Below are 17,722 nucleotides of genomic sequence, written 5' to 3' on the forward strand. Positions count from 1 at the left end.
AAGCTGTTGATTGGCAGCCTCCGGTGGCATTAGCCAGGGATTATCCTTAGCCTCTGGCCATTGCAGTCACCCTGATTCCGTTATTGGCACCTGCAAGCTGCATGCTGCCAGTGCCAGGCCCAGTGTGTAAGCAGGTGGGTTTGACTGTCTTTCTCCTATGAACTCAGGAATCTGATGTCAAAACAGCCCAAGAAGATAGACGTGGGGCATCTTTTGAGACCCCTCCTGGAGACAGCTGTGTGGTACTAGCGGTGCCTTTGTCACAGTGGACTTGAACCCTCTTGCTGGTGGTCCTAAGGACTCATACCTTCTGGTTAAATGCTTTGCCCAAAGGAGGGCCAAATCCTACAACTGCCTCTCGGCAGCAGTTCTGCTAAGGGTGGAATCAGGCTGACGTGGATGAGCCCTGGACAGGCCTGCTTCCCTTCCTTGAGTTTTTGTTTTGTTTTGTTTTGTTTTCATGTCTTCCCTTCCCAGTCGGAGCATGGCCTTTAGGGAACGTAGAGCGAAAACATCACCAAAGTACACGAAAAGGGGGATAAATGTGGTCCATGGCCTTGGGACAGGTTGTGGAAATCATACCTATTAGAAAGACGTTATACTGCTGGGGGCCCATGAGAGTTCCTGCCCTACTGCCCTTCCCTGCAAACTTGTTTTCTGTGCTGTGTTCCTACTTCTCGGAGCCATGACTTCTCAGCATACTCCCTGGGCCCTCGGAGGCACTCATAAATATCTTGCCAATAGAAGGCACAACACTACAGAGCAGGTGTGAGCAAAAGCACCTCTTGTCCCCGCTTGGCTCACGGCTGCTGTAGCTTCGCTGTGCTGTGACACAGCTTGGAAGAGTCATTATTTGTTTGGAGCCAACAGTTCAAGTCAATCTCGGAGCTTAGCAAGTGCTTACAGTTTTCTCATCCAATCAAATCGGGAAAGTGTTTGTACTTAGCCTCTTGAGAAATGCAAGGTTAACCTCTCAGAGTTGTGACGCTCACGGTCTCAGGCTGTGAGAGAGCAGGCTCCCTTTGACACTCACTCTTGCTTCCCAGCGTGTAACCTACAAGGACACTTAGGAAGACAAATATAATCCCAGCACACAGAAGGCCTGGGGAGGAGCACCCACCGAGATCCCACCTTAAAACAAGATACAAAGTGACAGGCTCATCAGATTTTACTTGTCTGCTTGGTGGCAGTCCCTGTGTGGCAGCCGGTATTCTGGGGCATAGAATTATGACCGCTCTTCTGTCCATGCGGAAACGAAAGAACTGAGATGAAGCAGCAGCTCTCCCGAATGGTACCTAGCCAGGATGCACACTGTCTGCCTCTCTACATCCCTCCTAGTATCACCAAAGTTACACCATAGGCTGCAAGGTCACAGTACTATATGCTGTTTCACCAGTTCAGAAACAACCTTAGGGGGCTGGAGAGATGGCTCAGAGATTAAGAGCATTGCCTGCTCTTCCGAAGGTCCTGAGTTCAATTCCCAGCAACCACATGGTGGCTCACAACCATCTGTAATGAGGTCTGGTGCCCTCTTCTGGCCTGCAGACATACAAATAGACAGAATGTTGTATACATAATAAATAAATAAATAAATAAATAAATAAATAAATAAACAAACAACCTTAGTGCCCACCCCTGGGGGACTATGTAAATGGATAACATCTGCTGTCTGCATGCAACACCATAATGACCTCCATGGTGCATGGCTAGTAGAAAAAACAGGACACAGGGTAGGGGTGGGGTTACAAGATGTGTTAATAAAAGGGGTGGGTGAGGCAGTGTATGTGATCATATGTGCATGGATGAGGATAAAACACTTGGGAGGTTCAGAGGCAATGGCTCAGTCAGAAAAGTTCTTGCTGCATCAGTATAAGGTCCTGAGTTTGGATCACTAGCACCCACCTAAAGGCCAGGTGCCACAGGTGTATCCGAAACATAGCCGCGGGGATGGTAGCGGTAGGCAGATCCCTGGAGCTTGCTAGCTAGTCCGTCTTGCCCAGTCAGTGAGCTCCAAGTTCAGTGGGAGACCCTGCCTCAGAAACAATTGGGGAGGAGGGAGAGCAGCTGAGCAAAACACCTAGTGTGGCGCTCTGGACTCCACACTCACAGACACACATGCACACGCATATGAACATACACAAACACACATGCAATCCAACACTTGGGCTAGGGCTATAGCTCAGTGGTAGAGGGCTTTCTAGAATGTGCAAAACCCTGGTTGTTCAACTCCCAGGGCTGCAAACAAACAAACGAAAGATTTCTCGAAGAGTTCATGAGCACGGCATGAGGCTCCGTAGTCACCCTCTGGCAGGGAGACTCTGTCTGCCTTTGCAACTGGGTTTGAAGCATCCATTTTTGCATTCTATTTGAAAACATAGACCCCCACCCCATATATACCTACTGCTCTATGCCGTTGTTTGTAGGGTTTTTTTTTTTGAATTATGCTTTTTGGAATTTATATATGTGAACAGGAAATATGGTGGGTGTTTGTATTTTTAAGAAAAAATTGATCCAAGGGCCTGTAATAAAAATGAAGCTTCTCTTCCATTCCTGAGCTTTAGCCTGCCTTCTGCCCTCCCCCCCTCTCTTCCCCACAGGGTGGTTCCTGGGATGACTTTCCTCTGTTTCCTCCCCCACACTGGACACTATTGATCCTGAGGACAGAATAACTCCTTTTGTTCGTCTGATTGAAACTGTCTCCTAAAATAAGACTCTAATTTCAGTGAGTTGGCTTTTTGTGGGTGTTTCTGGAGACGTCCTATAGGCCCAAAATAACTCCTGGCTAAATTACAGTTTAGAGAGCCCTTGGCCTGCGTCTTCATAGTCACTCTGTAATCACCATGCATTGCTCGGTAGTTAAAGAGCCCGGGCGCCTTTGAGGTCTGAAATACAGCTTTACTCTGATTCTAAGGAGTTTGGGATGGATAAAGTCATTGCCATGGCTGGGCCTTCTGTACCTGGTGCTGTGGGAGGCGCTCAGTGCCACAGTCACATGTGCACCTGTGAAACATGTAAAGGGGCTGAGCCACCAAGAGTCTAAAGGAGCTAAACCCTTTGGAAGTTCATGCACTAGGAAAAGGTCTGCTTCTCCAAGTGGAAAGATCACGCCTGTCTACTTCCTCTAATGCTGCCCAGGCCAAGCCAGCCTCAGGCAAGGCAGGGTCTGACCTGGGGCAAGGCCTAATTCTGGCCTGCGTGGCTATAACAAAATACCTGAGGCTGAGTCATTTACAGTGATTAGAGGTTTGCTTGGTTTGTGGTTCTAGAAGCTTGAAAGTCCAAGAGTACGTTGCCAGCATCTGGTGAAACCGTTTTGCTGCATCATGATGTGGAGGAGGGTATCCAGCCGTGAGTCAGAGCTGGTATGCTGGCTCTGCTCTCTCTCCAATAGTTGTTCAGTCCATGAGACTGGGTGTCTCAGCTGGTCTTCTCTATATGCTTGAATCCCAAAGAAGTAGACTCACCAACTCTGAGAGTCCACAGATTTGGTGACTGTATATAAAACTTTTGACAATGTGGAAAGCTAAGGAAAATGATGGTGGTGATTGGTTGCCTCTAGCACCTCTGAATAAACTGGAAAGGGAAAAGGAGGAGCTCCTGATTAAAGTTGCTACTAGCATCTCAGAATATGGTAAAGGACAATAAAGAATTCGGTGGTAAGACTGACCAGATGCAGATGCCACTAACATTCTAGAGATTTCTAAGTGTGCTCTGGAAGAGAATCGTCTATCCACAGAGCTCAGGTTTCAGAAAATCAAACCAAAGCCCTCAAAGTTTGGCTGAGTTACTGCGAAATTTTAAGTCCCAGCCTCAGAGGGTGTCAGCAGTTAAAGGAAGGGTGTTAACTGGTAAAGAGTGGGATCCTGTTACTAGGGATGAGGATGTGTGGGAGGACCCTATTAAAGCTGAGAACTTTCAATCCTGAGATTCTCAAGGGTTTGTCTCACCTGTGGAAGTAGTCTCTGCACCCTCAACAGAAGATGCACTCACACCCCCAGCCCCTGAAATATTGCCTTTTCTGCCTTTGACTGAGGAAATCAATCCTTCATTGTCTGCTAAACCAACAGTGACCTTCCCTGAAGGGGATGCCAGACAAGACAATCCTGATGTCCCTCAGTGCCTACCAATAGTTGCCCCTAGACCTACAATCAGACTTAAAGCTAATGAGGCTCCTAAAGGGGAGGTTAGAAAGTGTAGTTCATGAGGAGGTATGCTGCCCTACCAAAGATCTTAATGGGTTTGCTAATTCATTCAAGCAGAAGTCTGGGGAATATGTGTGGGAATGGCTTTTAAGGGTATGGGATAAATAGTTGAAGGAACATAAAACTGGATCAGGCCAGGTTTATTGATATGGGCCATCTGAGTGGAGACTCTTGGTTTAATATGGAAGCTTATACAGTTAGAGGAAAAAGTTGTCAAAAACTTGTTTGAGTGACTAGCTGAAGCATGTATCAAAAGCTGGCCTACTGAAAAGGAATTGGAGATGCCTACTATCCCTTGTCTTGGTGTTGATGAAGGGATCTTAAGGCTCAGGAAAACTGCGATGCTAGAGTGGATACACTGTGTAAATCCTAATCCCCCACAATGGGAAGACCCAGAAGATGTGCCCTTCATGATTCCTGTAGACACAAAAATGGTGAGAGGGGCATCCACACCTTTGAAGATCTTCGCTGTCACCCTTTTCCTTGTGCCAGACCTAGGGTCTGAGATGCTGCTGCTCAGTTGGACAAATTAAATGCAATGGGTTTAATTCAAGTGCCAGCACTGAATTGCCAAAGTCAAGGTGATCGTTGCTGTTATAATGGGCAGCATAGACAGAGCAATGTTCATAATGGCCTGACCCATAATGGGAAGGTTTTTATGATGACATGACTCATATGAACCTTTGATACTGGTTAATCAATCATGGTGTTTCCAGGCATGAAATAGATAAGAAACCTACAGTTTTTGTTTGATCTGTATAAGCAGAAAAATTCCCAAACAGATAAAAGAAATGCTGCATTGAATCGTGGCAAAAGTAAACCTCAATCTAGGAAACAATTTCCAGATTGGGGCTAGTTTGCAGACCTAGAACACCTTGAATGAAGGGACAGCCAATTTCCTGTAAAGAATGAAATCAATGAAATTTATGCCCTGGCAATGCTGAAGCATGCATGGGTAGCCCATCTATGGTGGTTCTGTTGAACTTATCCGTATTGGGTTTCATGGTCTAAGCTGATGAGGACAACTGATTAGGTCTCTTCCTCAAGATGGTATCAGATCTCATTACAGATGGTTGTGAGCCACCATGTGGTTGCTGGGGGTTGAACTCAGGACCTTTGAAAGAGCAGGTAGTACTCTTAACCACTGAACCATCTCCCCAGCCCAGTTTTCTGTGAGGACCATAATAAAATTCCCAAGAGTTTTACTGTTAACCTTTCCTGAATCCTTCCCCAAAGGCACCTACAGCCTTTCACAAGGGTAACTGTACACTGGGGGAAAGGAAACAATTAGACTTTCCAGGGTCTATTAGATACTGCTTCTGAATTAACAGTAGTTCTGGGAAATCCTAAGAAACAGTGTGGCCCTCCAGTTAAAGTAGGGGCTTATAGAGATCAGGTGATTCATGTTATTTTGGCTGAAGTCTGACACACATAGATCTAGTGAGTCCCTAAATTCCACCTGTGGTTATTTCCCCAGTCCAAGATGTATAATTGGGATAGACATAATTAGAAGTTGGCAGAATTGTCACATGAGTTCCCTGACCAGTGGGTGGAAAGGCTAAATGAAAACCCTTAGAGTTGCCTCTGCCAGGGAAAGTAGTGGATCAAAGACAGTATCGCACCTCTGGAGGAACTGCAGAAAAGATGTAGGGATCGTGGTCCCCACCATATCTCCCTTTAACGGCCCTATCTGGCCAGTACAAATGACAGATGTTCATGGAGAATGGCAGTTGACTATCGAAAGCTCAACCAAGTAGTGACTCCAATTGCAGCTGCTGTACCAGATGTGGTGACCTTACTTGAGTAGATTAACACATCTCCTGGTACATTGCATGCAGCTATAATCTAACAAATGCCTTTTTCTTGGTACCATAAGGACCACCAGAAGCAATTTGCTTTCAGATGGCAAGGCCAGCAGTGTACCTATACTGTTTTGCCTCAAGGATAAATTAACTCTCCAGTCCTGCATCATGGCTTAGTTCAAAGGGATCTTGATTGTCTCTTCCACAAAATAGCAACATTGTTGCGCTATATTGATACCATTATGTTGATTGGACCAAGTGAGCAGGAGGTGGCCACAACTTTGGGCTCCTTGACAACACGTATGCACATTAGAAGATGGGAAATAAATCCAACCAAAATTCAAGGAGAAATGTATTTGCTTCTACACAGTGGAAGTAAGAAAGTCTGGAGTGCAGGAGATCCTTTGCAATGGTTCTCGGCCCATGAGTCATGACCCCTTTGGGAGTCATACATCAGACATTATGATTCATAACAGTAGCAAAATTTTTATGAAATAGCAATGTAATCATTTTAGGATTGGGGTCACCACAACATGAAGAACTGTACTAAATAAAAATCACAGCATTAGGAAGGTTGAGAACCATTGCTTTAGGGCATCTCTTGGTGCTACCATGTTTTGTGGTTAAAGTCAGTGGGAAGCTACAACATCCCAATCAAGGCAGGTTGACAAAGGGCACAGACTCATCAGGAATGAAGGTATGGATCACTCCTCCAGGAAAAGAGCCAAGGTCTGCTAGGGTGCTTTTTTGAGGGTGTAGGAAATACAGAATGGGTAGTAGAGGAAGGTAGTTAAATTATCTAGGGCCATGTGACTTGTCTGTGCTACTAGGGTTATATTTAGGAAGTGACTTCTGTGCCAATGCGTTCAAGTGTACTTCCCACTTTCTCTTCTATGGGGTTTAGTGTGGTTGGTTTTATGTTGAGTTCTTTGATCCATTTAGACTTGAATTTTGTGCATGGCAATAGATATGGATCTATTTTCATTCTTCTACATGTTGATAATCAGTTGTGCCAGCACCATTTGCTGAATATACTTTCTTGTAGTTGGGGTTTCTGTCCTGCCCGGTTCCCGCAATTGTTAGGTCCCAAAGAAATCACACAGAGGTCTACATTAACTATAAACTGATTGGCCCGTTAGCTCAGGCTTCTTATTAACTCTTATAACTTATATTAGCCCATTATTCTAGTAAATGTTAGCTACTAACATGGCTCGGTACCTTTTTCAGCAAGGCAGTCACATCTTGCTTTTTCTGTGTCTGGGCCGGAACTGCAGAAGGATTTCCTTCTTCTCAGAATTATCCTGTTCTCATTGACTCACCTCTACTTCCTGTCTGGTTATACTCCCTATACTTCCTGCCTGGCTACTGGTCAATCAGCATTTATTTAAAATATAATTGACAGAATATAGATGATTGTCCCACACCACTTTCTTTTTTCCATTTTATATTTTTAACTTCTTTGTCAAAATCAGGTGTTCATAGGTATGTGGCTTGATATCCAGGTCTTTGATTCCATTCCACTGGTCCTGCTGTGAGAATGTATTCATACAGCTACTTGTATTTTCTTTCCTCAATTCCTTTATCATGTAATATAACATCAACTAAGAGAATATCAGTGGCTGTTATATTTAAGTTTGAGATACTATAAGACTGTCCCTCCAGGGACTTTGCCACCTAAATTTTTAAATTCCGAATGCATTTGTGGTTGTTGGAGAGATGGTTATATCATATTAGGTGTAATTATGACCTGGTTATTGTTTTCATTTAGAAATTAAGCATGACATAAGGAAATATGATCATGTGTCAAGTTGATTAGGCATGCACTTATGGTGGCTATTCTTGGTTGTCAACTTGACTGCATCTGGAATTAACTAAAACCTATGTGGCTGACTACACTTACAAGAGTTTTAACTAAATCATTTGAAGTGGAAAGACCGTGTTAGCCTAGGTCTTTCCGGTGCAATCAGTAAAAGCATTGCCTCCTCAAGTTTGTAGAGTTGTTCACACCATGGGAGCTCAGTACTCTCCGAGCTTCCAGAAGAGGCTTCAGTAACTGGAGAGACTTCAGTAGCTGTAGGTGTTGGCAAATTGGAAAGCCTATTCTAGATACTTTTTTAAAAGTTCATCCTTATACTTCTGTTGCTCTAAAACCATTTCTGGTACCAAAATCTGTATTAATCAGGGTTCTCTTAGAGGAACAGAACTTAAAGAATGAATGAATATATATAGAAAGAAGACTTATTAAAATGGCTTACCACAGTGGTTCTCAATCTAATTAGGTTCTCAACCTAATGCTATAACCCTCTAATACAGTTCCTCATGTTTTGGTGACCCCCAACCATAAAATTATTTTCATAGTTACTTCATAACTAATTTTGCTACTGTTTTGAATCATAATGTAAATATTTTAGGAAATAGAGGTTTGCCATAAGGGTCACCCCGCATAGGTTGAGAATCACTGGCTTCCAGGCTATGGTCCAGCTAGTCTAACAATGGCTGTCTACCAGCAGAAATCCCAAGAATCCAGTAGTTGTTCAGTCCATGAGACTGGATGTCTCAGCTAGTCTTCAGTAGACATTGGAATCCCCAAAATCTAAGCTCCAATGCTATTGAAGGAATGGACTTGACTGTGAGTGAGAACAAACTGGCAAGAGAGTGAGCTTCCTTCTTCTATGTCCTTTATATAAGCTGCCAGCAGAAGGTGTCACCCAGATTAAAGGTGGATCTTCCCACCTCAAAAGATCTGGATTAAAGGTGTGTTTTACCACCTCAAACGATACAGTTTAAAAAAATGAGTCGGAAGTGGGAACATAAAAGTGGGGACACTTTACATGATTTAATTAAGAAAAGACCCCTCACAGGTCTACCCAGCTGCATGGAGTTTAGATGATTCCACATGTAGTCAAGTTAACAATATCTGGAACAGCCGTCACATGTGACCAATAAGCAAGTGGGCAGGGAAGTACCAAGAGTCTACTGTGGGAGTAGAAGCCAGACCACATCTGATGCTCTCATGAGGGATGAGTGGAGGCTGCTGTACAGGCTCAGCAGCCCGCAGGTACATCCAGAGCTTTGGGGGTAACTGTGGTGTTGGTGCCTTCCAGGAAAGCTGAAAGAATGGAGTCTCATTTTATATGGCACAGCGGAGCACCCGTACCGCACGTTCAGTTCCCATCAGTCTCGCTCACGGATGCTGGAGCTCTCCGTTCCGGAACTGGAGCCTCCCAAAGCTGCTGGACCACCTCCCCAGGCAGAGGCTCCTGAGGACGAGGAAGAGTACACAGGTAATGGAACTGAGTGAGAGGAAATGGTTGGCCTCCTGACTTTGTTTTCCACTATAGTTCTCGAAGATGGGGCCTTTCAGGCAAAAGGTGGGGTTTTGGTTGTAAGGCTTGTCTTGCCTGGAAGTTATAATAATGATGGTAATTTGCACTCACACAGCTCCTTCCACCCAAGGCTCTCCTAATACTTTACAGACCAGTAAGTATGCTTCAGACCAGTAAGTACTCTCTGACCTCCCAGGCTGGGGCACTGAGTTCCTATATGCCCAACCAGAACTGGGGCTTGCCCTGTATTAATTAACTGGCTCCAGGATTTTCCCCTTCTTTAAGGGCCCTCATCTCAGGACTCAGCATCCTGACTCTCTCAAGTCCATCCATTTTTGAGCAACCAGAAATGAGAAAAAAACTTGGGTTCCACAAGTTTGTTCCCAAGGAGCTGGTGGTTGAGAAGTGAGCACTCTCCAAGACGGGTTGGTACTCAGGAGGCTGTCAAACCAATACAGACCGATGCTATGCATAAACATTTTCAAAAGCTCACATGTAAAGACCCCTGGTACGGATGCTTCTATAGCTATCCTAGTGCACATGGTGGCCTCAGTCTCTAGACTGCTGGCTCATATGCAAGGTAGCTGGGAGCCACAGTAACCCAGAGATGTCTTTGGATACCTCCAGCCTCTCAGCAAAGTGAAGATGTCATTAGAGCCTAAAGTTGTTCATTTTCCGCTAAGCCATCCCACAGCAATTTTATGACTCTGGGTGTTTCTGGTTGGGCATATTTTCTTAGCTAAGTGTCCTAGCTACCTGACAAATGATGGGTGATCTCTCAGAATATGGATAACTAAGTGGAAAATCCCACCAGTACAAATCAAGCATAAACACTGGTCGATTTCATTTTAAATTTCTTCTGCCTTTCCTTTAAAACGGAACATTGAATTATGTATGGGCTAATATGCTATTTTCCCCTGTGATTTATAAACCATGGCTAGATTCAGTAATTATTAATAAAGAACTGATTTTTTTTTGTCCTCAAAATCTGCCATTGACTCCAGCCGTGCACACTGGCATCTCTTCCTTACGCTATTCTACTCTGAGTCACTTGGTCTCTACACAGCATGGCCTGGATGGAAGAAGCAGTTTCCATGAGAATATGATGTATTTCTGGCTCTTTGGAAAACTCTCTGAAGTCTAGGGGGTAACCGGAAGGGTGACCCAGTCACAGAGGCGGGCCAGAGTGACGGAGGTGCCATGGTATGAGTGGCCAAGCAGGAGGAGTGAGGAATAGCCACTTTGGAGTTTAAAGAAAGGGCACAGGAGTCACAGGCTGTTGCTCTTTGAACATGGAATGCTGGTTATTGACAAACAGTACATTTGTGGTAATGTCCAGACTGGCATTGACTCCACCTGGGCCTTGTGGATTAATAACTAGTTGCCATATCAAGAAAGACTGAGTCCAATGGAGCAGTAGTCCCAGGGACCAACATCAGGGATGAGGGGCAGACAGGAGAGATGAGAGGTGGAGGGCCAGCTCTCCCTGGAACAAGAAATATAAGGTAAAAGGAGAGAAGATCGGGGAATGTTTATAGATAGCAAGGACCCCAAATAGCAGCTGGCAGGATTGCCCACCACTGGAAAACAGGGCTTCTGCAGAGAGTATCCAGCATTACAGTGGTCTATTTTCCCCCAAAGCTGAGTGCTTACAAAGAAAAAAAAAGATTTATCTGACTCACACTTTAGGGAACTAGAAATGAAGTCTACCTGTCCATTTCTGAGGAGATCCCCTTGGCTGCATCATAGGAGAGTAGAGAAGCAGAGAAAAACATGGGATGGCATATAAGGGCCAATGGGGTGGCAAGGCCTTCCTTTATAACAACCTGCCCGTGCTGGAACTAACTTTGTGCCACAAGTTAGAAGTAATGCTCTCTGAGGGCAACACACAAAGAGTTCTTACTACCTTGCACTATGTGCCCGTAGGGTTCTTATCACTGGGACAGAAATCTAAGAGAAAGAGTTAAAAGGAGGAACAATTGATTTGGTTCATGGATTCAGGGGCTTCAGTTGCCTTAGCCCCATTGCTCTGAGTAGCAGGGTAGAGCATCATGATGGAGAAGATGGGAGGAGCAGAGATGCTCGCTGAATGATAAAAGAGGAAAGAGAAATCAGACAGGAAGAAGCCAGAACCCCAGTGATTGGAGAGTGAGGCCCAACCTTCCCCGGTTTTACCACTTCCCCGAATCTTTCAACATTGTGAATCCATGAGTGGTTAAAACCGTTGACCGGGTCAGAGGCATAATAGATCCAGTTCTCTGGAACTGTCTCTACAGATACACTTGGAGGTGTGCTGAAGTTATGTCTTAGGCGTCCCTCGGGCCAGTCATTTGACAATCAGAGCTAGTCAGCACACCAGGCGGTTCCACCACCTCAGCACCGAGGACCAGAGGCAGCAGCAGTCTCCACACGAGACGAGTGGAGTTTGAGCTGTGACATTAGCAAGTGGAGCGGTGGGCTGGAAAGCAAGAGAACCAGGGACTAGACAGCCTGCTGGAAGCAAGGGTAGCAGCCTCAGTAGGTAAGAGGAAGCATGGGGAAGTCAGCATGTAGGGTACTAAGAGTGAACAGCTTGGAGTGAGGGCCAGCCTACAGTGACAGCCTACAGTCTAGCAGTACAGGTAGACCCCACCATCACCACCAGAACTCATTAGGATTCTTGATTAGCATGCAGACCCTAGGCGGGCCCCACCTAAGAGACCAGGAGTGCTCTGAAGTCTATACCCTTAGCAGGTAAATAAGACACTCCAGGTAGGTTGTACCTAGGCAGCTAGTAGACTTGAACCCAGAAAGGATGGAGGCAGGACATGGGGTGGGGGAGTCTTACAAGCATGTGACCCAGCTATTGTTGGAATGAAGTGGGGCCTAGCTTGGGGGAAGAAGCAGCCATTGAACAAGAAAAATGAATGGGCCTCATGGTGCAGGCCTGTAATCCCAAGAACTTGGGTAGTGGAATTGTCTGAGGTAGGGTGATCGTAAGTTCAAGGCTTACCGGGGCTGCAGAGTGAGCTCAAAGCCAGTCTGATCAACTTGCAGTTTCTGTCTCAAAAACATAAGTACACGCAACATAGCTCAGTGATAAAACAGTTACCTGGTTTATGTGCGGCCCCAGATCCAATCCCTAATCCTGGAAAGAAAGGAGAGAGAGAGAGGATGAAGGGATGAGGGAGAGAGCAGGACCCCAAGTTGTTTTCCTGATTCATTGATTTGTTTTTGTTTTTGTTTTATCCAACCTCAGATTTGCACCACAAAGGACTGAAAATTGTCATCTCAAATTAACCTGTGTTAGTTAGCCCGGTGGGGTTGTGATCTATGTTAGCCAAGCTGTTCAGAACATTCAAATGCTCCTTCTGCTGGGAGCCTCTGCTCAGAGGGATGCACAGTCGCACTGACTCAGGAAGCCAGGCCTCAGAGTCAGTTTCCGCTGAGGAGAGATACAAAGCAGGCAGAATGACAGATTGGGACAACAAAAACAGATGCTCGCGGAGAGAATGAGTTACAGCGGACCCCAGCATTCCTGGGAGGGCAGCGGTGGTTGGGGGGAGATGGCTAGCCAGGTGGATCTGATTCAGCGTGTTTTGTGGGTGATTTGAAGCTTGATATTTGGCTTTAAAAACCATCCAGAAAGCCACATGCTGGTTGATTGGTTGGTTCATGAATTTGATAGCTGCTCTTGGATAGACACTCTCATATCCCAGCCTCTCCAGCTGAGGGCTGGCTGCTGCCCATGGCCTTGATGCTATTCCAGAAGTCTGCTGCCCTGGCTGTCATGTGAACCCAAGCTTGCATAGGGCTCCTCTGTAGCGATGGCTAATAAAACTTTCCACTCTGGGAAGGCCTGAGAGGGAGGGGCAGCTGGAGGTGGCAGGTGACATCAGCATCCTGTAGACCAATGCTGGGGATGGCCCAGTCCAGGCCCCGCCCAAGGCCATTTAAGTTTAGGGACTTGCTAGAACATTCTGCCTACAGATGGTGAGGACATCTGCCCTCGCTCCCCTCTCTCTTTCCCTATCCTGTCACAGTTCAGCCCCCAGCAAGTATTTACCTAGCGCCTGTCCCACACAGATACAGCCGAGGGACTTGCAGTGAACAGCTAGACCCCATCCTGTCAGACCCCATTCTATCTGTGAGGAAATGAGACTCATGTCCCTGTTCCCCCAACACCCTTAATCTTCCTAAAATGGAAGACTGTTACTGAGCTTGGGGCCATACTCTAAGAAGCCAGGTTTGGCTACCCATCCTTAAGAAGCCAATTAAAACAACCAAATTAATGCTAAAAAGGGCAGGAAAAGGAGATTTATTCAATGTAGTCACATCAGGAGAAGGGACAAGGAAATCCTCTGACCCCACCCCCACAAGTCCATGTTCAAGGTCCTGGAGTGAGATTAAAGTTTAGATGGATGTCTAGGGATGTGCACATCTAAGCAGTCCTGATCGGGTTGTAGTTCTGCACACCACCAACCCATCCTTGTCTAGGCTTCCGTCTCATCCTGTGAGGTGGTCTGACAAGCTGTCCATCTCTTTCCATCTCTTCCCAGTGGACAAGATCCCCCTCTGGCTAACACTTTTTCCTTCTCCCAGCATGCGATTCCAGGGGATGTGTCGTTTCAAAGGTCTCATGGCCAGACTGAGAGACACAATGTCTCTTTAGAGTGTATTCCTTTCTACCTGGCTGGTTGCATTGTTACCTACTGCCTTCTGTGTCTTATGGAGAAAGCAAAAGGCAAGCCCTTTAAGGGACTGGTCAGCGAGGCCACAGCAAAATGTCACCGTGCCTGGTGGGTGGGAAGGTAGCCAAACAATATTGTGATGGAGTAAGTAGTGGTGTCCCAGCAACTGACTTGGGGTGAGGCCAACAAAATAATAATAATAATAATAATAATAATAATAATAATAATAATAATAAAGTCTTGGGGGCAGGATGAGGATATGGCTCAGGCGCTGGATTTTGGAAGTGACAGGCATGTCTCTCTAGGATACAAAATAGGCCAGCCAACACTTGGAAAAGCTGTTTAGAACATCCAGGAAAAGACCTCAGCTCTGCAGGGGTTCTGGTGGGAAGAGAGTCAGGTGGAGACCCACAGTGAAAACTAGGAGGGATCAACAAAGGTGAACGTTAGGAAAGGAAGCCAACTCTAAGGCTGGGAGGGCCTACAGAAAGGAAGGGCAAAGGAAGATGTCTCTGTGCTCCTCAGCAAAGCCCACTGTGGGCTGGGAGAATGAGGGCATTGTCTTCATGTTCCCCATGAGATGAGGGGCCCAGCACATCAATTCTTCCTTGCTTCTGAATTCACTCCCCATTCTCTACCAACACAAGCTTAGTCTGGTTCCTTCTGAAGTCTCTGAAGCCCCCACCCCGTGCCGTGCCTCCTCCAGCCCCTCCCTGCATCTCCTCCAGCCCCTCCTTGCATCTCCAGGGATGCTCCTCTGTATGCAGAACGGAAGCAGACCCGCGGGAAAGGCAGGAGTCACCTCAGGCTGGCATCAGCAGCTGAGTATCCGCAGTCATGCCCACTGCAGCTGAGGAGGCGGATATTTAAACCTGTCTCCACCCTGTGGGGCCCTGGGGAGAACCTAGAAGGTGACAGTTTTCTGGAATTCATGGAGCTTCCTGCGCTTTTGGATGACTTTCCTGCAACATGGAGCCCACAGTTAGAATTTAAGTCACCCAAGGAGACTTGAGGGAAGACATTGGTGGCTTACTGCTGATAGCTTGTGTGAGGGAAACCAGAGGGCAAAAAATGCGGCAGGGAGAAACTCAGTCCACAATCACCATAAGCTTCATCTAGGGGCGGGTTCCCACTGTCCCTGTCCCCTTCCATCCTGTGTAAGAGCAGGTTCAGCAGGAGTGGGAATGGAGAGACGCCTTGACCTTCCCAGACATGTCAACACCACAATGTCACAGTTCATACCCAACGGTATTGCTTTGTTTTCCACAGTGACTGGTCCCATCTTGATGGCTCTACTGCCTCATCTCTAGGATTTCAGCTCCCATCTCTTCACTGGCCTTGGTCCCTCACCACCCCCCATGGCTGTATCACTTGCTCTCATATGCCTTTCCTCCATAGAGGGTCAGGACGGCTAGAGTCAGCCCCCAGCTGTGACCGCATCCCACACGAGTAGGTCTCTGGTGTAGTAGCCCCTGTAAGACATCACTCTTGAAGGAAGTTCCCTGGACCTGGGGGCTGTAGTGACCTGACAAAGGGACCCGTGGGCTGGACTGGATGGAGAAAGCATCTCTCTGGGTGAAAAGAAGTGCTTGTGTCTTTAAGGTGTGTGCCATCCTGAGTGCGGTGACAAAGGCTGCGATGGCCCCAATGCAGACCAGTGCTTGAACTGTGTCCACTTCAGCCTGGGGAACGCCAAGACAAGCAGGTAACAGGTGGCTGCAGCTGCTGTCTGCATGCCCTAGGGCCCCATGTTGTAGCACCGAGGTGGCCATGTTGAGCTGTATAATCCTCCACAAAGAAGTTGCATCAAAGGGTTATAGCTTTGCATTTCTTTTTTCTTTTTTTTTTTTTTTTGAAAAGTTTAGTATCTTGGTTCTGATTACACAGGTGATACAAGTCCCTTATGGAAAGGTGAGAAGTTAAACAGTTTGCTGGCAAGTGCTTAGATATCATTCTGCATCCATACTGGATTGTACCGAGCACACATGCCTGCTCAAAGAGGATGTGGACAAGACCCTGTACTGTAGGCCTCAGAGGACCAGCAGGGTGACATGGCTCTTGAACAGGCTGCAGCTAGGGCTATGGGTTTCCCTGGTGGCTTCCTTGAAAGTCTGTATAACTTCCTATTCCTTGAAGGAGGGCTGTGACAGACCTAACCTGGGATGACCAGCCTATAGCCAATTGTTGCAGCTTAAACTGTCCCTTCTGTGGGGAGTGTGCAAGCCTCAGACCCTTGTACCACGCCCTCACAGATTGAAGCCACTCTTCGTATTCATCCAATACACAAACCTTCCTGAGCATCCACCATGGGCTGCATGGGTCTCACATAAAAGGCCAAGGTGACAGCAAGACAGTGCTGGACACTCTAAAGGTCTGGATGGCAGGTGAACCTCAACACTGCTGATGCACATTCATGAGGCCAGTCAGGGGTGTACTGTACACAGTAGCAGTGAGATGCAATTTCACTGTATCTGGCAACCCCACCCAAGACCCAGGAAAAACCGTGGCTGGGTACAAGGACAGTCATCTGCAGCTTCATTCACTGATCATCAGACTTGGTCTACGCAGACGTCCATGTAGGATTTGACCCAGTCAGAAATTCCAAGTCAAGCTGGGCAGTGCTGATGCATGACTTTAATCCTAGCTCTGGGAGGCAGAGGCAGGCAGATCTCTGAGTTCAAAGTCCAGTTTGGTCTACAGAACAAGTGTCATGATACTCAGGACTACACAGAGAAACCCTGTGCCCCCAAAAGAAAACAACCCCCCAAAACAAACAAACAATTTAAAGTTCCTAGTCAACACCAAAGTCTTAGTGCCTACAGAAAACCGAGCGGTTTTCAGAATGGGAAAGGATTCCTGCTTTGTTCTGTCTTGTTTAGACAAGGTCTCCAAATGTAGCCCAAACTGACTTTAAACTCACAATCCTACACCTCAGCCGAGTATTGGGATTATACTTGCGAGCCACCAGACCCAGCTTGTGGAATCAAATTCCTGTTCTTCAGACCTGCCTATTTGTACCCAGGACACCTCCCCACACCCCACCCAGTGAGCAAACGTAGGGGAGCTTACTTTTGACTTAACCTTACCCCAGGATCCTGTGTCCTCGGCATTTTACCCGCCCAGCTATGCAGCCTCAGCTCATGTAAGAGCCACACAGGGTGGACACGGGTGGTACTAAAACAGAGAGACCCTCACCTGCTCTTGGTCCCACAGGAAGTGTGTGAGCGAGTGCCCCTTGGGCTACTTTGGGGACACAGCAGCAAGACGCTGTCGTCGATGCCACAAAGGATGTGAGACCTGCCTGGGAAGGAGCCCAACACAGTGCCTGTCTTGTCGCCGTGGGTTCTATCACTACCAGGAGACAAACACCTGTGTGACCCTCTGCCCTGCTGGCCTTTATGCCGATGAAAGTAAGTGGATTATCCACAGACACAGAATGAGTGAATTGTCCACCTCTCTACCCCGCCTGTGCCCCTGGGGTGTGCTCTCCTATTCTGGGAGGATTTGCTGGGCCCTTGGCATCCTGAACACTCTTGGTCTTATCTGGGACTTTTCACCAGGCCAGGGGCTGGGAGTGGGCAACCACAGCATTCCGCGGCTGCGGCATGTTGCACACTCGGCCAACGCGCTGTTGGAGTAAGCCCTGCACATTTGAATTTACTCTCTATTAAGGACAGGATGCAGAAAAGGTAGCTCGTCCATGGGTCCACAGCTCAGCCTCC

At 46.8% G+C, this 17,722-nt stretch overlaps 1 protein-coding gene across 2 annotated transcripts in view; it reads left to right on the forward strand.

The window, feature by feature from the left end:
- Nucleotides 1–17,722, forward strand: part of Pcsk6 (proprotein convertase subtilisin/kexin type 6) — a 187,502-nt gene that overhangs the window by 151,629 nt on the left and 18,151 nt on the right. For both annotated transcript variants that reach the window (XM_038313476.1, XM_038313478.1), the window contains exons 14-17: nucleotides 9,109–9,288; nucleotides 9,446–9,484; nucleotides 15,603–15,705; nucleotides 17,214–17,410. In XM_038313476.1, coding sequence (XP_038169404.1) covers nucleotides 9,109–9,288; nucleotides 9,446–9,484; nucleotides 15,603–15,705; nucleotides 17,214–17,410 — 519 coding nt within the window. The remainder of the gene's footprint in view (nucleotides 1–9,108; nucleotides 9,289–9,445; nucleotides 9,485–15,602; nucleotides 15,706–17,213; nucleotides 17,411–17,722) is intronic.

The sequence above is a fragment of the Arvicola amphibius genome, chromosome 12 (assembly GCF_903992535.2).
Source record: "Arvicola amphibius chromosome 12, mArvAmp1.2, whole genome shotgun sequence".
Classification (NCBI taxonomy): Eukaryota; Metazoa; Chordata; class Mammalia; order Rodentia; family Cricetidae; genus Arvicola; species Arvicola amphibius.